The sequence below is a fragment of the Balaenoptera borealis genome, assembly GCF_965194805.1.
Source record: "Balaenoptera borealis genome assembly, chromosome: 16".
Lineage (NCBI taxonomy): Eukaryota > Metazoa > Chordata > Mammalia > Artiodactyla > Balaenopteridae > Balaenoptera > Balaenoptera borealis.
Genome location: NC_138872.1, coordinates 33,243,430 through 33,264,919, shown reverse-complemented (window position 1 = coordinate 33,264,919; position 21,490 = coordinate 33,243,430). Strand labels below are relative to the sequence as shown.

Below are 21,490 nucleotides of genomic sequence, written 5' to 3'. Positions count from 1 at the left end.
ATTCAAATTTAGGAAATTAGCTGAGAGTTTATAGGCAGAGGTAAAGCAGTAGGAAACTCTAGGGTATCTGAGATGTACCATAAAAGGAAAAACTCAGCTGGGACCACTTTAAATCATAACTGAGCAATTACCGATTCCTTATTATGACTATTTCTCTCTCTATTTTTATTAATAATATATTAAAAATAACTATAGCCAACTGGGCAATTTAAAAAAAAATAATTTAAAACTCTACAGGTAATTTTGAGAACACTCACAATAAGAAAACTGAGGTCTAGTAATAAAGTTATAAAAATGTTTCCTCTAAGATTTGATTAAATTTGGTATTACTGCTCTTCTGCCATAAATGTAAAATAAGATGCTAATTTCTAACCCCTGAGTAATATTTTTTAGTGTCACCAGAATGTAATAGATTCAACAGCTAATCTTTTCATAGAGGATTCTGACATGGAAAAATAAGAAGATAACTGCTCTTTTCTTTTTTAAAATTTATTTATTTATTTTATTTTTGGTTGCATTGGGTCTTCGTTGCTGCGCACAGGCCTTCTCTAGTTGCGGCGAGCAGGGGCTACTCTTGGTTGCAGTGCGTGGGCTTCTCATTACGGTGGCTTCTCTTTTTGCACAGCACAGGCTCTAGGCACGTGGGCTTCAGTAGTTGGGGCACACGGGCTCAGTAGTTGTGGCTTGCGGGCTCTAGAGTGCAGGCTCAGTAGTTGTGGCACACGGGCTTAGCTGCTCCGTGGAACATGGGATCTTCCCGGACCAGGGCTTGAACCCGTGTCCCCTGCACTGGCAGGCGGATTCTTAACCACTGCTCCACCAGGGAAGTCCCAACTACTCTTTTTATGAATGAATTTGTTCATTTTATTTGTTCTGTGTAGCCTTGAAAGTTACACTGCCTGATTTTGTCCCCTCTTATTTTAAGTTTTATTTAAGATTTTGCATATCTTATTTTCCCAACTAGACCATCAACTCCTTGTGTACAGGAATCATGTATTCTGACTATTTTATATCAACCTCAATCTATAGCATGGAGCTTGACATAAAGACAACAATCTAAAAAACTGTTTCATTTGACTAGTTAGACCTGTAAAAAACATGCCATGTAATACATTCTCACAGACCCAGCTATGCTTAAAGCCACCTCAAATTAATTGAGAGCCTTCATCATAAGATTATTTGTAAAGACTACTTAGGAGCATCTGCAAATACTAATCAAAGCACTTTGCAAATGAGAAGGCATCTGTTGACAAACACAACATTTGAAATGAAGAGTTTATATGAGAATAGGATTAGATGATTTGCCTAAAAATACACCCAAAGTTAGTGGGCTTCCCTGGTGGCGCAGTGGTTAAGAATCCTCCTGCCAATGCTAAGGGACACAGGTTCGAGCCCTAGTCTGGGAAGATCCCACATGCCGCGGAGCAACTAAGCCCGTACGCCAGAGCTACTGAGCCTGCGCTCTAGAGCCTGTGCTCTGCAACAAGAGAAGCCACCGCAATAAAAAGCCCGTGCACCGCAACGAAGAGTAGCCCCCGCTCACCGCAGCTAGAGAAAGCCCACGCAGCAACAAAGACCCAACGCAGCCGAAAATAAAAATAAATAAATTAAAAAAATATATATATATATCCAAAGTTAGTAGAAAACATATATATTAATAGCAAATGCTAGGAAGTAATTCTACAGATACTTTGGGTCAGTGTTAATAACTTCTCTGTAAGGGCTCTGTCCAGTACAAATCCATTTTTTTGCCCAGTACTGAGCAACATGAAGGAGGACAAGGCTTGGTCTCCTCCTGAAAGGAATTCAGTAACGAAGACATGCGAGTCCAGAAACATCCCGAGTGGCGGCGCTAGTTCTAACAGCAGCAGCTGTAATGGCTGCCACTCAGCGTGCTAAGCTCCAGGTGCCTCACTCAATTCTCCGGACAACCTAGGAAACAGGCATTCTTAATCTACCAATGAGGAAACTGAGCAAAGCAAAGTACAGCAACTTGCCCAAGGTCAGAAAGCTAGTAGGTATAGAATCAAGGTCAAACCCAAACTACTCTGGCTCTCAAACCAAAAATAAAGAATACAGTTTTTTTTTTTTTTTTAAAGTCAGGACACCATTTAAAACCAGAGGGAAAAGGATACAAGTAAATAAATAGCATTAAGACAACTGGTTCCCATTTGGAATAATAAAGCTATCACCTTGTCCCACACCTTTCACCAAAATAAAGATTTCAAAGTACAAAAAAAACTAAACCTTAAAAATTCCAGGAGGGACTTCCCTGGAGGTCCAGTGGTTAAGACTCCACGCTTCCACTGCAGGGGGCACAGGTTCGATCCCTGGTCGAGGAACTAAGATCCTGCGTGCCATGTAGCACAGTCAAATAATAATAATAATAATAATAATAATAATAATAATAATACCAGGAGGTATCTATTTATATAATCTTGGGAGTGAGAATGATTTTCTAAATATTAGACCAAAGTAGAAGCACTGATTGATAAAACTAACTACATAAGAACCTAAAATCTCTCACATCAATAAAACAATGTATTTATTTGTAATTATCAGAACTTGGAGATGAACTAATGGCCATTAATAGGGAGATAGTTAAAATATTATAGGATATTTGCACTCCACAATACTATGCAGACATTAAAAGGACTGAAGTATTAACATTTAATAATGGCTGTTATAGAATGTGGTATTTTAAAAGACAAGATGTAGAACAATATGTTTTTGTTAGAGATATTTTGGGTAAAAATTGTACATAAACAACTGTACTAAAATACATAGTTCACATGCACAGATTTACCCACACTGAGACATATTTATGGGTACACTACCAAAAACCAAATACACGCAACATTACTGGTTACCACTAGGACATAGAAAGGGGAGAGTGAGAATAGAGAATGTCCCATTTCTACTTCCTTCTGGTCTTCAGTATTTTAATTTTTTTGAAAAAAGTACATATTACTTTGGTCACTTTAAAGAAAACAAACTTTAATCAACACATATAATTAATAATCAATACATTAAAATTAAAAGGCAAAACTGGAAAAAAATAACTGCATTCCCGATGTATAGAGAACTTTCACAAATTAGTAAGAAAAGATGAAAATTCTAATAGAAAACAGGCGATTCATAGAAGAAAAAACATGTCCAAGAAAACACAATCAGAGAAAAGCAAATTAAAACAAGAAATCATTTTTTGCCTATAATAGAATTATCAAAGTATTTTAAAATTATACTAGTGTTGATGTCTTGAAAAAAGTGATTTTTTTGGCCCCCAAAGCACTGTATATAAGTGGTATCAAACTCTATGTATCCTTCTGCAACTTGCTTTTTTTGCTCACTATTAATGATTTATATAAGTTGACACTGTGGGTAATAATGATACAGGTAGCTCTTGTTCATTCATCTTAACTGCTACATCATATTCTGTTATACATTTACCTTAATTTGTTTACCCATTCTCCTCTGGTGGACATTACTTTGTGTCCATTTTTTCCTTCTGTTTTAAACAATGTTGCAATAAATATTGCTATAAATGTAGGCGCACAGGTGCTAAGATTTCTCTCTTGGATATTTACTGAGAAGAGTAAACTGAATAGGTGGGGCAAAGACTATGAGCATCTTCACTTTGCTCTCCAAGGGCTTATACCAACTGACTCTACCAACCATAGAGGAATTTCATTCCTCTACATCTCCATCAACAGCTGTATTGTCAGATTTTAACTTCTGCTTAGGTGGTAAATGTAAAATGGTATCTCATTGTTGTTTTATTTTGCAATTTCTTTGATTACTAGTGAGGCTGATTTATATGTTTGTTGGTCATTTGGGGTTTTTTTCTTCTGTGAATTGCCTCCATTTTTTTTTTTTTTTTTGAAAAAAGTGATTTTTATCCCTTTCGTTCTGGAGAACAAACAAGCAATGCGTATTAAAAAATTTATTGTATTACAGCAATTTTTCTTATAGGAACATAGCCTGAAGAACAATTTAAGGTATATACAAGGGTTTAACCATAAGGATGTTGAACACAGCCCTATATAGCAGAACATTAGAAACAGTGAAAATGATCAAAGATAGGCAACTGTTTATTTGTATAATGATTTTAAAAGTTGTTTCAGAGAAATATAAGGCACAACAAGGAAAAGGTGATCTGACAAGCATTTTAAAAGAAAAAGGACCAGTATTTCTTGAGATGTCCAACAGATTTTTTCACAGGAAGTTTTATTGAAAAGCCTGAGAAATAATGCAGATAGATCCTGTGAACATCTACCCACTTTCTCCTAATGTATTGTACTTCAAACTGTATATTGACATTGATAAATCCAACCATCTTATTTATATTTCTCAGTTTTACTTAAAATCATTTATGTGTATCTATACGATTTTATCACATGTGTAGATTCACACATCCACAATCACCATCAAGATACAGAATATTTCCCTCACCACAAGCATCCCTCATGTTGCCCTTTATAACCAGGCCCACATCCTTCTGCCCACCTCAATCCCTGGTGTCCACTAATCTGTTCTGAAATTTCTAAAAATACTGTCATTTCAAAAATATTATATAAATGGAATACAGTATGTAGCCTCTGGGAATTAGCTGTTTTTTCCCATGCAGCCTAATTCCCTGGAGATTCACCCAAGCTATTGTGTGTATGGCTAGTTCATTCCTCTTTACTGCAGAGCAGTGTTTCACGGTATAAATGCACCACAATTTAACAATTCTCCTATTGAAGGATAACTGGGCAGTTCAAGTTTTTAGCTATTATGAATAAACCTGCTATGAACATTCATGTACAGGTTTTTGCACAAATCTAAGTTTTCAGTTCTCTCAGATTAAATGTCCAAGAGTGCAATTACTGGATCATGTGGTAATTGCATGTTTAGTTTTATATAAGAACCTGCCAAACCATTTTCCAGAGTGGCTGAACCATTTTACATTCCCACCAGCAATGTATGAATGATCCAGTTTCTCTACCTCCTCACCAGCATTTGGTGCTGTCATTATTTTTTATCTCAGCATTCTGATAGGTATCATTATGGTTTTAGTTTGTAGTTCCCTGTGGCTAATGATGTTGAACATATTTTCACGTGCTTATTTGCCATCTGGATATCCCCTTCAGATAAATGTCTCTTTGTGTCTTTTGCCCATTTTCTAATTGGATTATTTTTTTCTGTTGAGTTTTGAGAGGTTTCTACATACTCTAGAGATACTGGTCCTTTGTCCGATATCAGATTTGCAAATACTTCTCCCAGTGTGTATCTTATCTTTTCATCTTCATCATGTGGGCTTTCAGAGAGCAAAAGGTTTTAATTTTGATGAGGTTCAATTCATCAGTTTTTTGGCTGTTGTATTTTTCATTCTACTATTTACATTTGCTCTTTTTCTAATTCTTTGCTGAGATTTTCTATTTTTCATTTATTTCCAGAGAATTTGTAATTGATTGTCAAGCATTTTTATGTTGGTTGCTTTAAAACCCTTGTCATTTAATTCCAAATCAGTGTGATTCATCTCACTGTTGGTGTCTGTGACTGCTTCTTCATTCAAGTTGTGACTTTTCAGCTCTTGGTTTGACAGGAGATTTGGGGTTGTATCCTGAACATTTGTACACTATGTTTAGAGACTATTCTTTTTAGGGAATCTTGGTCCTATTTAAATCCTTCATTTTAGCAGGCAGCCATTCTCTTTAGGTTCAGCACTCAGGTTCTGGCCTGCTTTCATGGGCTACGGTCTAATTTTCAGAGACTCTGCTGTTCATTTTGGTTTGGCTGGTGCTGCTGAGGCCCCCACAGGTCCCTGCTGGTATTGTCTGAGGGCCTGGCCTGGCCTATAGGTGTTCCTTGGCAGGGGGAGATCTCAGGCCCCTGGGCAGGCTTCCCAGGCAGGACTGCTTGTTGAGGTGGGGTTCCCCTTTACAGTGCCCCCCTCTTTGCTGCTCCCCATCTGCCCGAGTGAATGTGGGTAAAGGAGGGGAGTCTCAGGCCCATGAAGATAAAGGGACTTCCCAGGCTGGGTCACTTGCAGTGCTGGCAGAATCCCCCTGTTTGTGCCTCCTGGATGCCTAGGTCTGGCTTAGTAGGGGAGGGGCATCTCGGGCCCAGTGGAGGAGAGTGCTTCCCCTGGTCACTTATTGCTACGGGTCTCCTATAGGCTCCCCCTTGCTGGGTGCTGGGTTCTCCTGATGATGTTGGATAGACAACCAGTCAATCATGGGGCGAGAGGAGCCTATGTGACCCCTTCTTGTTGCTAGATGTAGGTCAGGGTACACTGGTCCTGGCCACCTTCTCTATGCTGTTCCTTCAGTCCTGGGGCCCCCAAACCAATTCATCTTCTTCTTACCACTGCAAATGGTCTACTTTGGATGCCACTTGCGTTTCCAGGACTATAGTTGTACTTAGCAGAGAAAAGCAGGGAGAAATAGGTCTACACTATTTTGTCAGATTACAAAAGATTTTTAAAATCTCTTACCTTTTAATGCTCCTATAATTTCATCAAATAAGGCATATTTAAATCCTTTGATCTTATCTTTTCAGAAGAAAACATAACATTTACTTGGCAAATGTGCAAAAAAAAAATCAGATAGCATTTTTTATATCTGTATTCCACCCTGTAATCAATCAAGCAAGATATGTGAAAAAGTGTCCTCAAATTATATAACAACATGTGCAATAACTAGGCCTAATTAATAAGTTAGCTTCTCAAACTTTGAGTAAAATAATCTCTAACAACTTTAAGTTTTAAGATGAAAAAAACTCTGCAAAGAATGAATTACAAAGGCTTAACACATATGGTACATTTAAATTCTTTTTCTCTGTAAGGCTCAGGAACATGAAAAAAGTGGCCACAAGAGGGCAGCAGACTCCAACTCTGCCCCATAGCAACAGCCTGCCAAGCAGGTGTCCAGGCTCCAGACCCAGAGTAGCTGCTTAAGTATTACTGGCTAAAACCACGGGATATTATTTTAACCCATTCTCCCCTTATACTTTACTTCTAAAATGCCACTGGTCCACGGATAACGTCCTCATCTTTTTATCTATACTGTGCTTAACATGCCCCAATATTTTCCAAAAAGTTCTTTGTAAAAGAAAATTCTGGACATAACAATTACTGAATACATTGTAAAGAAATGAAGTTAAACCTCTTTCCTTGTTTGTTTTTAGAATTTATTTTAATTTTCCACTCATTTGTATTATTTTGTAAGCAGGAAAAAACTCACAATACTATAAAATATAAGAATACAGTTTTCTTAAGAAAATAGCTTTAAAAGACAGTCTTTAGGGGTATCCTTATAACTGTAATCTCATGTACTACAATTAGAGAGATTTTTTTGCTGAAAAAAAAAAATGAAGGAAACAACATACTTTCTTCATGATGGGGAAATGTAGTGATAATTTTCTACTCTCAGTAGCATTATAGCTCCTCACATATATTCATTTCTTGGCTGTTTTCTTGACTTTTTAAAAAAATTTTTATTTATTTGGTTGTGTTGGGTCTTCGTTGCTGCATGCGGGCTTTCTCTAGTTGCACTGAGTGGGGGCTACTCTTCGTTGCGGTGCGTGGGCTTCTCATTGCGGTGGTTTCTCTTGTTGCGGAGCTCAGGCTTTAGGCGTGCGGGCTTCAATAGCTGTGGCACGCAGGCTCAGCAGTTGTGGTGCACGGGCTTAGTTGCTCCGCAGCATGTGGGATCTTCCCGGGCCAGGGATCCAACCCATGTCCCCTGCATTGGCAGGCGGATTTTTAACCACTGCGCCACCAGGGAAGTCCTTCAAAGAAAAAAGCTGGGGGCTTTAGAGAGAGACCAGTCTGGGCTAGTCCGAACACTTTTCATATGAGAGTTGAGCAAATCTGCAGGGCTTATGTGAGAGTACACGCTATTTTCTTTTTATTTATTTTTGGCTGCGTTGGATCTTCGTTGCTGTGCGTGGGCTTTCTCTAGCTGCGGCGAGCGGGAGCTACTCTTCTTTGCGGTGCCGGGCTTCTCATTGTGGTGGCTTCTCTTGTTGCGGAGCATGGACTCTAGGTGCGCGGACTTCAGTAGCTGTGGCTCACGGGCTCAGTTGTTGTGGCTCGTGGGCTCTAGAGCACAGGCTCAGTAGTTGTGGTGCATGGGCTTAGTTGCTCCGCGGCATATGGGATCTTCCCAGACCAGGGCTCAAACCCGTGTCCCCTGCATTGGCAGGCAGGTTCTTAACCACTACGCCACCAGGGAAGTCCCATATATACTATTTAACTTAGAATCTTTTTTGTCCTATAGTACACATAAGCTCAATCACAGCTTAAATTTGATGGTAAAGTTATAAACTGGTGAACAAGGTACCGTGATACTTGATATCTATTTTAAAATCTTGTCAAATTTCACTTAAGTGTGTTGTTCATTTATTCAACCACCCTCCGCTGAGCACCTACTATGTGACAGGCACTGTACCCTTATTCCTTACAGGCCAGGGTTCAGGTCTGGACAATGTCTGCAACAGGCACTGTTCTTAGACCAGGCAGAGAGCAAAACAAGAACCCACACAGGGAAGCACCAGGCTCCCAGGAATGAATTAAAAAACACTTATCCTTGCAAGTTATGTGCCAGTAAGATGGGTTTTTGTAACTTTGAGCATGTTAGCAAGACCTAGCTCCATCAAAAACTCCAGGGAGCTGGCGGGTTGGGAAACAGCAGCCACTCAGCAAACAAAGAGCATGATTTACAGCTTCAAAGGGCAAAGAGCCAAGAATAAGAAGAGTTCTGGGTCCAGATGAGAAAATCTTTTCTGGACAGAAAGAGTTATTGAGAGTTCCATCCATTCCAGCAAAGTTAAAAAACCATGACTTCATTTTCTTCCTTCAGCTTTAACATAAGAAGTTGGAACCTGCCTGGTGTGAGTAATTTATCTGAAAAGGTAATGCCTTCTTTCCGATAGGTCTACAGGTAGGTAGAGCTTCTTCAGTGATGGGAAGATGAGAGGCTGAAAGGGGAGCTCAGTGGGCAGCGGACACAATGCTGGTCAATGAACCAGAGTCCTGGTGGCCCGAGACGGTGCTGAGACTGGTGTGAAGATATTCAGAGTTAGCAGAAAGAGGCTCACAAGGACTTTCCAGAAGAGGTAACTGCAAATATTTAAGACAATATTTATTACTTAGTACTTACTCATACCTTGATGTTTGCATTTCTTTAAAGTTCTGCCTTGAAGTCAATGTAACCCAGATTTGAGTCTCAGTTTTCCACAGTTTGCGGGGTAAAATATTAATATGTTACATGTTAACCTTTCTATGGCTCCATTTCCTCATGGGTAACATGGAGATCATAACATTATTTACTTCTTGGGGTGGTTGTGAGAATCAGAAGGAACAATGCATGTAAAACGCATAGCACAGTGCCTGGAATGCAAGTGTACAATAAATGATAAACTACTGATCTTCCTGTCGCCCCTTAATTTTTTTTGTTTTTTTTATTTGGCTGTGCTGTGCGGCTTGCGGGATCTTAGTTCCCTGACCAGGGATCGAACTAGGGCTCCGGCAGTGAAAGCACCAAGTCCTAACCACTGGACTGCCAAGGAATTCCGTCTCCCCTTAATTGTATATGATCTTCTTTGTCCTACCAATATATGACAATGAATGCGACTAGTGATGGTGTATGTTTGACTGTTTCCACCGAGTTGTTTTCTCATATTGTAAGAAGACACAGCTGAGTGACGAGTCAGGAATGAATGTTCACTTGGAGAAGCCCCTGAAGAGAGCTATATGGTCAGGCCACGGGGCCACCGCTGTACGCCTGGACTGAAGAGTAAATGCCTGTTGGTGTAGCTCTCGACAGGAACACAGCCTGTCTTTAAAAACTGTAACTGCAGGCAGAGTGCACAGAAGTAAACAAGCCTCTTCTCCCACAGCAAGTGTCCTTGACACTCAAAACTAAGGATGATGAGAGATGGCACAGATCACAAATAGCATTCCTGAGCCTTAAAAATAATTTTACTCAGGCTTCCCTGGTGGCACTGTGGTTAAGAATCCGCCTGCCAATGCAGGGGACAAGGGTTTGATCCCTGGTCCGGGAAGATCCCACATGCCTCAGAGCAACTATGCCCATGTGCCACAACTACTGAGCCTGTACTCTAGAACCCATGAGCCACAACTACTGAAGCCAGTGAGCCTACTCAAACTGTTATCACCTCTACTGACTATTTAACATTGTCTACAATTTAGCAGGCTAAAATACAGAACTATATGTATGTATGTATATATATATACATATATATATATATACATATATATGTATATATATATATATATATTTTTTTTTTAAGGGATAGAAAAGTCACAGTTAGAAGTAGTCTGTAAAGAGGGTCTCCAAGGAAATAGGAGTTGCCAGGTCACTATGTGACTTTGGGTGACTTTCTTCAATATCCTGGGGTTCAACTTCCCCTTGTAGAAAATGAGACAACTAGGAGACCTTGGTGGTTTTCAAACCTTTTTTTTGGCCCTGACATCCTTTCTTCCAATGAATGATTATCTGGAAGCCCACAGTGTAAATAAGCTAATACGGATGAGCAAGAGTGGAGAGTCCAGGGCTCACTACTGTCTCCCAGTCCTGACCTGTAGCTCTCAAAGAGCTGCCTGGAGCACAGTTTGGGCACACTGGCCCAGAAGCTGTACCATTCTCTAACTCTGTGGGCCTTAATCATGTACACTTAGGGTTTACCCTTCACTCCTTGGGCCACACAATTAGGACACATTGCTGCCTTCCAACAGTGGCAAGAAAAGAGTTCAAAACCCGTTTAGAACCTGAAAATTAAGCCTAGTTGGCTGTATCTGCATAACTCAATCCAGGAAGTGGTAACAAAATGAAGAGATGCATTGCCATGAAGAATACTCAAACTTCCCAAATAAAACCCATCAACTTGATATGTGATAGGAAGTTTCAGATTTTGTTCTATGATTTCTCAGAGAATTGGCTCATCAGTCTCCTTCTTTCCCTTCCTGACTGTATCTTAGGTCCAGTTTAGAGGAGGCTGTGTCATTAGCTACTAGGTTGGGTACTATTTAATGCAGCTATAAAGAAAATGTCTTTAACATTATTTCCATGTCTGAAATATACCCTGACTCCTGTTTAAAATGACAACACCACATCCAAAATTCTACAGTTATTATGTAAATTCTATTTTGAGATTTTGAATTTAAGAGCTTATAATTTCTTATGGAAATAAAGTTTTCAAGAATTACAAATGGATACCACATGAATAGCAGAAAGGAAAAAGACATACTTATCTGCTCTTAAAAAATAAATTCCTTAGATGAAATGCCTAAATACACAGGTTATAAAATGGCCTTTGAAGATTGGGATGTTGACAGATTCCAAAAGAAGAATAAGGAGCATCAAACCACCATTTACTTTAAACTTAAAGCCACTTGTCAGCAGGGCCTTTAATCATCAAAGACACTGTGTTTAATATTCAACTTGCTGTATACACTCAACCAATTTCCCCAACAACTGCTCTTAGAAGTTCAAGTTGGAGGAAAGGGCTGAGGTTTCCCACCTCCCCGCTGCAATGTCAAAGCAACTGCAGAGGAATGCTGTGTCCTGCATTAGAATACATCTTGGGTGCTCTCCAGGATAAAGGTTTGCGAGGGCTCTAATGAGACAGGCCACGTGAGCTACCCAGAGTTTATCAAGCTAGAATGGTACACACAGGACTGCACCTCCAGGAAGCCTTTGTGACCTTGAGTTTGAGAGGTTTCTCCAAGACTATTTGCCATTTCACTCTGCACTTTCATTCTGTTTACTATATGCTTTCTTCGAGCCCAGTAATGAAAGAGAAAGGAAATATGTATCTAAGAGGCAGGGAGTTCAAGTTCATCAACAAAAATGTACTTGGGACTAATTGACAGGTTGAATTCCTCAGTCTCTGGAGTGGACTGGAGCTAACCAGGGAGGGGAGAGCACACTTCAATGAGGGAAGCAAAGCAGCTGAGGCACCAGGGCCTGACTCAGAATAGAAACAGGCCCGACTGGAACGGCAGGCCTGTGTTAATGAGTACTTAGACACCAGCAGGGGCTTGTATTCAGCTGGTGTGCACCTGCACAGCCTTGCCAGTTGTTAAAATATTGCAATACTGTTGAATTGGTTGTTAAATATTTTGAACAAATACCCCACACATCAGATTACACAGTCCTGAAAATGAGGCGCAGGAGCCTTGAGAGGAGTTGGCAGGAAAGTGAAGTGGACCAGGACATCTCAAGGGGATTTAAATAGAGGACGTGAAGACAACTGTGTTTCGGGAGGACCTTCTTGGCGTGTGGCTCTTCTGCCTGATCTCCCCAGGAAGCGCAAAGGGCGAGGGTTTCACAATCCTGTGCTTGGCCAAGGTGACAAGTTGTTGTTTGCTCCCCAGCAATTCATAGGACGTGGCTAATCGGTCACTTCAGGACAGATGAGCTCTGTTTATTTAGACAGAGCCCAGCCTCACCTGCCTTTGGTACCCAGACAGAAACGACCAAGGCTTTAAGGTTTTTCTGACTAATACTCTCAGGTTCTTATCAACCCGCGCACTTCTTGGAAAGCACTCTCAAGCCTCATGTCCTTTGCCACGAATCTCCTCCCCCGGGGCACAGGCAGTGAGGTGGCAGCTGGGCACAGCAGATAAGGGCAGAGGAGTATCTGTTTCGCTCCCGGCACCTGAGCAGGAGCAGTTGGGGTGGAGGTCACGACCGGAGAATGAGGAAGAGTCTTGCATGAGGTGAAGAGGGAGGAGGGAGAGCAGGGCCTCCTTCCAGAAGTTGGGTCAGTGACAGGCCCACAACAAAGGCAGCTGCATGGTGACACGGGGAATCCGTACAAAAGGAGCCAAGTGCAGTGAGTCCCAGGTTGGATGCGCCCAATGCTGGGTGACCCTGGTGACTGTAACTGGAAACTTTTGACTGTTCACCAACACCTCCAAGAGCAATTTCCTAACACACAGCAGCAAAAAGCAAACCAAGAATGAAGTTGGCTTGGGAAGTGGATGTGTTGGGAAGCTGAGACGGGATGGCCACCATCAGGACAGCTGCAGAAACCAACGTGCAGATAGGCCGGGTCTCTGACAAACTAGGGATCCAGAGTTATTGGACTAGATTAAAACATGGGCCAAAGTCTCCAGAGGGCTGGTGAGGGAGACAGCCTGTAACCACAGGCACCTAAGAACATGCAGTGAGGGGAGGAAGGCGACTCAATTTACAAGTAGAAAGTGAACCCTCAGGCTCCTGGACAGTCTGAGAAACAGGTGGTGGAAGATGGTCAGCACAGAGCCCATCGGCTGGGCACTCAGGGCAGTGACTCCCCTAGAGGCTACGGCTGTCCATCTCAAGTTCATGGCTTGGTAACGGCCAGATTAACAGTGACAACCTAAGTTTACTTTGTAGAAAATCTCACCAAAGGCAGATTTGGAATGTTTACAACAAAATAAACAGCTTTCCATGTAAGCATCTCCTACTGATGTCAGAATGAAGTCCTTTTGTGGTGGATAAACCTGAGCCCAGTTATTCCCATTTAGTATAAACTCTCAGATGCGGGCTGTTAAATAAACGGATGGCTGCCTCCCATTTGACCCCAGCATAATCCTTGCTCCCATCATGGCTCCAAGATACCATTTCCACTTAGTTCGCAGGAACCTCTGGGTGATCTGGTCTGTTTTTAAAACGGTCACGAGTATTGTCAGTAATAAATGGCATAACCTACAAAAGTACTACAGAGTGGCCGAGTGTACAGCCAAAGAAAATTTTTGAAAATATTTAAGTCTGAATAAAATAGTATCAAAACCTAATATTCCTCCCTAAAATTACCACCTCCCAAAATGAGCTGTTTGTTCTATCAAGCTAACAAACTTGCCTACATTTATTTCCAGCAGCTCCTTGTCCCAAGGGTAGCAGCCCCTTGGTTATTTTCCAGGTTAGAAAAGAGCAAACTTGTCGCAAAGTATGACTTAAAATGCTGCCTTTGGATTCACCCCGGCTCTGCCATTTAATTAGTGACACTGGGCAAGTTTCCTAACTTCTCTAAGCCTCATGTCCTCATGTATAAAACAGGGCTAATTTCCATTTCTCAGGTTTGTGGTAAAAATGGAAAGTGGCAAAGGTTTGAGAAACACTAAGCGTGGAGCCCAGCAGCACAGAACCTGATGGGCAGCAAGTCCTCCACAAACAGAAGCAATCATTGCTCACCCATTCTAAGACGTTCCAGAACCCTGTGGTGCAGAGAGAAATGCCCAGGCACAGAACCTTCCTTGGGGGACTGTGTGCAGCCCAGCGGGCGTGCTGGGAGTGCTGCAGAGGGTCAGGCACAGCCACGGGCAAAAGGCGGGAGATGGACGCTAAGGACGGTTCCACTGGGAAAGGTCAAGCTCCGGGATGGGGAGGGGAGGGGAGTGTGAGAAGGTGTGGGGGTGGGAAACCTAAACAGGATGCTTTTCAAGGACAGCAGACAGGCAAATCCCCAAATCTCTCTCCTACCTGCCTTGATTCCAGAAATTGAACCTCTCTTTTAGGCTAAGGCTCAGTACTCTTAAGAACTGGGACTCCAAGAGCACAGAGGCGGGTGACTCACCTGTGTGTGTGTGTTTGCCTTGACAGAAGTGACAGAGTTTAAGCCGCTGCACAAGAGTCTATAACTTACTTTACACACGTTATTTTTTTAAAACTATTTATTTATTTATTTGGCTGCGCTGGGTCTTAGCTGTGGCATGCGGGATTTTTGTCACCGCGTGCGGGATCTTTTTTGGGGCACGGGGGATCGTTTCTTTAGTTGCAGCACGTGGGATCTTTAGTTGCGGCATGCGAACTCTTAGCTGTGGCATGTGGGATGTAGTTCCCTGACCAGGGATCAAACCCGGGCCCCCTACATTGGGAGCGTGGAGTCAGCCACTGGACCACCAGGGAAGTCCCACTTTGCACATGTTAAATGGCTGACAGTTCTGCCGTGTCTCCATCAGTTACACATTTTGACTTTTCTTTTGCGAGGCAGAGGAAATGTGACAATCTCCTCCTCCAACACTGACCATGTTATGGGGCTAAATTCAGGCTTTGAAACCGAGGAGGACCCTGTGGGGCTCCCGGGCATGGAGAATTTTCTGTCCCCCGTTTCTTGTAAGCAAGACTCCAGCCTCCATAACCTTCCCTGAGTTCCAAAGGGCAGATTCGAACTGTTGCTAATCAAGGGAGGAGCAGCCAAGAAACCACCTGAGGCAAGATTAAAGGGACCAGAGAGGTTCATCAAGATTAAGGGACCCTGCACACACCCTCATCTTGTCAGCAACCCCACCCTTGAACTATTGCTTTAAACTCATCAAATCCTCCCAGGTGGGGACACATAGTTTTTCAAAACAGGAGCCTGCTGTGTCCCCCTTTGCTCAGCAAAGCAATAAAGCTATCCTTTTCTACTTCACCCAAAACTCTGTCTCCAAGATTCAATTCGGCACTGGTGTACAGAGAGGCTGAACTTTCAGCATCAGCTTCACCTAATTCAGTGCTGCCTATGACTCCCAACCCTTATACTGGAACCTTCCAAAGTTATCCATAAGCAGCCTTAAGCTATGTATGTGCATGAGGAGTGGGGAGGGAGGGGAATGGAGACATTTTATGTTGTGATCAACTTCAGCCCTAAATAAATGTGGGCCTGTCTCGTAATGAAATAATAAGTTAGCATTTACTCATCCATTCTTTCTTTTTAATTTTTGTTTTGTTGTTGTTGTTGTTTTTATTTTTACTCATCCATTCTTCATACAGTACCTGCTATCCTGGAATTTATGTTCTCGTTGGGGGAGACAAACAAATAAAGTAACAATAAAATACATAGGGTGCCCAATGACACTGGTGCTGTGGAAAAGAATAAAGCCAGGGAAGGACATGATGAGGGAGCATCAGCAGGAGAGGGGCAAGGCTGGGCCTCTCTGAAGGGTGAACATGTGAGGCAGCAGCCCAGCCCGGGGTGGGAAGGGTGGGTGATGGTACAAGGTGAGGTCAGAGAGGCCAGGCCCAGGGCCCCAGGGACATGGGGCCAGGTTAAGTCCTGGTAAGTTTGGCTTCAGCTCTGAGTCAGGTAAGAAGCCACCAAAGACTAACATAATATGATTTACACTTTAAAAGGATCCTCTGGTCTCTGTGTTAAGAAGAAACTGTAGGAGTGAGGAATCAAGATGGCAGAATAGGAGGATGCGGAATCCACCCTTCCTCACAAGTACATCAAGAATACATCTACAGGTGTGGTCCTGTTACCTTGGAGAGCTGAAGGGGTCTGGAGGTCCTGTGATGGTGTTCTGGGCCGGAGATCTAAACAATCAAAACATTAAACAGTACAGCTGCTTCAAATCCCTGGGGATTTCAGAATAACTGACACTTCTGAAGCTGTTCCAAATTCTGAAGAGATGTTTGCCAGTAGATTCACAGAAGATGACAAAGAGTACCAGGAATACCTGAAATGCCCTCCTCAGTCCCCTCCAATTGTTGAGGAATGGAATAGCAGAGGTGGTGGGAACCAAAGAAATAGAGGCAATCGGTTGCAAGATAACAGACAGTTTAGAGGTAGGGATAGCAGACAGGGGTGGCCAAGTGACAATCGATCCAATCAGTGGCATGGATGATCCTGGGGTAACAATTACCCGCAGCACAGACAAGAACCTTACTACCCCCATCAGTATGGACACTATGGTCACAACCAACAACCTCCCTATGGCTACTACTGATGGAAATGTCAGCAGCTTTTAGTAAAACCATTTACTCTGTTAACATGACAAAAGTTTATGTTGTATTTTCTTTTTTTTTCTTTTTTTTTTTTAAAGTCTTCTAAACTTATTTAATTAATTTATTTACTTGTTTATTTTTTGGCTGTGTTGGGTCTTCATTTCTGTGCGAGGGCTTTCTCTAGTTGCAGCGAGTGGGGGCCACTCTTCATCGTGGTGCACGGGCCTCTCACTATCGCGGCCTCTGTTGTTGCGGAGCACAGGCTCCAGACGCGCAGGCTCAGTAGCTGTGGCTCATGGGCCTAGTTGCTCCGCGGCATGTGGGATCTTCCCAGACCAGGGCTCGAACCCCTGTCCCCTGCATTAGCAGGCAGATTCTCAACCACTGCGCCACCAGGGAAGCCCAGATGTTGTATTTTCTGTTGGTCATAGTTTTACATCTGATTGTAGAGAGTGGATTGATTTTTTGGAACTTGAGACTTTTTTTTAAATTAGATCTTACTGGAGAGATATGATGGCTGCTGGAAATATCAATAAATACTCCCCTAAAAAAAAAAAAAGAAGAATACCTCTACAAATGCAACAGTTCTCACAGAGCACCTGCTGAACACTAGCGGAAGACCTCGGACACCTAAAAATGCAATTAAAAATCCCCACACAACTGGGTAGGATGAAAGAAAGAAAAAACAAAAGAAAAGAAACGAGAAGGGACAGCATCCCTGGCAGGGAAATGAAGGTGGGGAGAGGTTCCTGCACTCAGAAAAGCCCATTCATGGCAGGAAAATCAGCTGGGGCAGAAAGGGACCTTTGGGGGATTGGAGGTGAACACAGCAACCGGTCTGTGGAAGGCAGGACAAAGTAAGAACTGCGCGCATGGTCCATGTAACAGCCCTGCGCACCCCAGCCTGAGTCACATGTCTCCTGGTGTGGAGGGGGCTGGGTGCTGGAAACTAGGGTTTGGAGAGTGGACCCAGGGGGGACAGCGATTGGCTGTGAAGAGACAGCCTGCAGGGACAGGAGTAAGGAGCTCCACAACAGGGAAGGTTTTTGGAAGAAACCTGGGCTGCTATAGAAGCAAGGTATCATTGTTGAGTGGCACACAAGGAGCAGAGCCGCCATTGCAACTCCCTTCCCCCCCCCGCTGGCCCGCCTCCACGGGCCCTGGGAGGGACTCCCACCAGAGCGAGCGTGTCCCAGTCTGTTGCAACTTCCTGCCAGTCTCTGTCACCACAGACACTTCACACGACCCAGTTGTGGCTGCCTTATCCCTCCACAGCCTGAGTGAATAAGTTCCCCAGTCAGCCTGGGTGCCTCAATCACCGTTGTTTTTGCCACCTCTCGCCTGGGTGGGGAAAAGACACCTAACGGTAGCCCACATGCAGAGGTGGGACCAAAACCAAAGCTGAGCCCCAGGGGCTGTGCTACTAAGGAAGAGGAACGGAATTCTCTCTGTGCAGCTGCACAAGCTTTGGATTAAATCCCTGGGATCTGCTTGGTAAACCCTGCATCTGAGGAATATCTGAATGGACATGTGCTCCCACAACTGAGACCAGTCTAGCTTTAGCAGCTGTGGACTCTGGGGGCAAGTACACGTGGGAGATGGGCAAGGTCAGAGTCTGTGGGCCCCACAGGGCCCACAGCCGGTCCAGAGACCTACCTAGAGGTATTGGAGGGCCTCCTGGGGAGGCAGGGGTTGGCTGTGGCTCACTGTGGGGTCAAGGACACTGAGAGTGGAGGCCTCAGGAAAATATCATTATTAAGATTGTTTTTTGGGCTTCCCTGATGGCACAGTGGTTGAGAATCTGCCTGCCAATGCAGGGGACACGGGTTCAAGCCCTGGTCTGGGAAGATCCCACATGCCACGGAGCAACTGGGCCCGTGAGCCACAACTACTGAGCCTGCGCGTCTGGAGCCTGTGCTCCGCAACAACAGAGGCCGCGATAGTGAGAGGCCCGCGCACCACGATGAAGAGTGGCCCCCACTCGCTGCAACTAGAGAAAGCCCTCGCACAGAAATGAAGACCCAACACAGCCAAAAATAAATAAATAAATAAATAAATAAATTTATAAGATTGTTTTTCTATTTTTTAATTAATTTTTATTGGGGTATAGTTGCTTTACAATGTTGTCTTAATTTCTACTGTACAGCAAAACAGTATGGAATGCTTCATGAATTTGCATGTCATCCTTGCACAGGGGCCATGCTAATATTCTCTGTATCATTCCAATTTTAGTATATGTGCTACCAAAGCAAGAACTCTTTTTTGGTTTGTTTGTTTCATTTTGTTCTGTTGTTGTTCTCTGTTTTAATTTTATTTAATTTTTAAATATATTTTTTACTTTTCTATTTTTACTTTATTGTGGTTTTCTGGTTTTTTTCTTGTTTTTCTTTTTGTTCTTTTTTTTAATCATCTTTGTGTGTTTGTTTTATGTTCTCTTTGCTTATTTTAGTTTGCTTTCTGTTTTTGTTTTGTTTTGTTGTTTTTGTTAGTTTTTTATTGTTTGTTTTTGGGTTCTTTTGTTTGTTTGCTTGTTCTCTTGGGTTTTTTTGTTTGTTTGTATTTTCTTTTTTTCTGTTTGTCTGTTTGGTTTTGCTTTTATCACTTTTCTTGGGTTTTGCTTGTCTGCTTGTTTTCTTTTCTTCTTTTTTTGGCTGTGCAGCTTGTGGGGTCTCAGTTCCCCAGCCAGGTGTTGGGATAAGAGTGCCAAGTCCAGGACACCGGACCACCAGAAAACTCCCAGACCCAGAGAATATTAGTCAGCGTGAGCTCTCCCAGAGGTCTCCATCTTGACACTAAGACCCAGCTTCACCAAACTGCCTGCAGGTTCCAGTGCTGGATGCCTCACACCAAACAACCAGCAAGACAGGAACACAGCCCCACCCATTAGCAGACAGGCAGCCTAAAAGTCGTACTAAGCTCACAGACACACCAAAACACACTACCTGACACAGCCCAGCCCAGCAGAGGGAAAAGACTCAGTTCCAATCAACAGAGTGCCGGCACCAGTCCCTCCTACCAGGAAGCTGACACAAGTGCCTGGACCAACCTCACCCACCAGGGGGCAGACACTAGAAGCAAGAGGAATTACGACCCTGAAGCCTGTGGAAAGGAGACCATAAACACAGTAAGTTACACAAAATGAGACAACAGAGAAATATGTTGTAGACGAAGGAGCAAGGTAAAAATCCATAAGACCAAATGAATGAAGAGGAAATAGGCAGTCTACCTGAAAAAGAATTCAGAGTAATGATAATAAAGATGATACAAGATCTTGGAAATAGAATGGAGGCACAGATTGAGAAGATACAAGAAATGTTTAACAAGGACCTAGAAGAACTTTCAAGGAACAAACAGTGATAAATAATACAATAACTGAAATGAAAAATACACAGAAGATAGAATAAGTGAGCTGGAAGATAAAATGGTGGAAATAACTGCTGAGGAGCAAAATAAAGAAAAAAGAATGAAAAGAAATGAGGACAGTCTCAGAGACCTCTGGGACAACATTAAGTGCACCAACATTCGAATTATAGGGGTCCCAGAAGACGAAGAGAAAGAGAAACGGTCTGAGAAAATATTTAAAGAGATTATAATCAAAAACTTCCCTAACATGAGAAAGGAAATAGCCACCCAAGTCCAGGTAGCACAGAGAGTCCCATACAGGATAAAACCAAGGAGAAACATGCCGAGACACATATTAAATACACAAAAAAATATTACATACAAAGAAAAAATATTAAAAGCAGCAAGGGAAAAGCAACAAATAACATACAAGGGAATCCTCAGAAGGTTAACAGATGATCTTTCAGCAGAAACGCTGCAGGCCAGAAGGGAGTGGCAAGATATATTTAAAGTGATGAAAGGGAAAAACCTACAACCAATATTACTCTACCCAGCAAGTATCTCATTCAGATTCGACAGAGAAATCAAAAGCTTTACAGACAAGCAAAAGATAAAAGAATAACGCACCACCAAACCAGCTTTACAACAAAAGCTAAAGGAACTTCTAGGCAGGAAACACAAGAGAAGGAAAAGACCTACAAAAACAAACCCAAAACAATTAAGAATATGATAATAGGAAAATACATATCAATGATTACCTTAAATGTAAGTGGATTAAGTGCTCCAAGCAAAAGACACAGACTGGCTGAATGGATAAAAAACAAGGCCCATATATATGCTGTCTACAAGAGACCCACTTCAAACCTAGGGACACATACAGACTGAAATTGAGGGGATGGAAAAAGATATTCCATGAAAATGGAAATCAAAAGAAAGCTGGAGTAGCAATACTCATATCAGACAAAATGGACTTTAAAATAAAGAATGTTACAAGAGACAAGGAAGGACACTACATAATGATCAAGGGATCAATCCAAGAAGAAGATATAACAATTGTAAATATTTATGCACCCAACAGAGAAGCACCTCAATACATAAGGTAAATACTAACAGCCATAAAAGGGGAAATCGACAGTAACACAATAATAGTGGGGGACTTTAACATTCCACTTATACCAATGGACAGATCATCCAGACAGAAAATTAGTAAGGAAACACAAGCCTTAAATGACACATTAGACCAGACAGACTTCATTGATATTTATAGGACATTCCAGCTGAAAGCAGCAGAATACATTCTGTTCTCAAGTGCACATGGAACATTCTCCAGGGTAGATCATATCTTGGGTCACAAATCAAGCCTTCGTAAATTTAAGAAAATTGAAATCATATCAAGCATCTTTTCCAACCACAACACTATGAGATTAGAAATCTATTACAGGAAA

The 21,490-nt window shown here is 42.3% G+C and overlaps 1 protein-coding gene and 1 pseudogene across 15 annotated transcripts in view; one reads left to right on the top strand and one right to left on the bottom strand.

Annotated features, from left to right (window-relative positions):
* SHLD1 (shieldin complex subunit 1) overlaps nt 1-21,490 on the bottom strand; it is a 108,408-nt gene that overhangs the window by 66,497 nt on the left and 20,421 nt on the right. For 2 of the 14 annotated variants that reach the window (XM_082359206.1, XM_082359200.1), the window contains one exon: nt 1,669-9,106. The exons of 9 other annotated variants lie outside the window; for them this stretch is intronic. In XM_082359206.1, coding sequence (XP_082215332.1) covers nt 8,978-9,106 — 129 coding nt within the window. In that variant the 3' untranslated portion in view covers nt 1,669-8,977. 3 more of the 14 variants (XM_082359207.1, XM_082359201.1, XM_082359208.1) reach the window with 2 other exon arrangements.
* LOC309612895 (RNA guanine-N7 methyltransferase activating subunit pseudogene) lies at nt 16,317-17,067 on the top strand (annotated as a pseudogene). The gene has a single exon. The product of its transcript is annotated as an RNA guanine-N7 methyltransferase activating subunit pseudogene (transcript).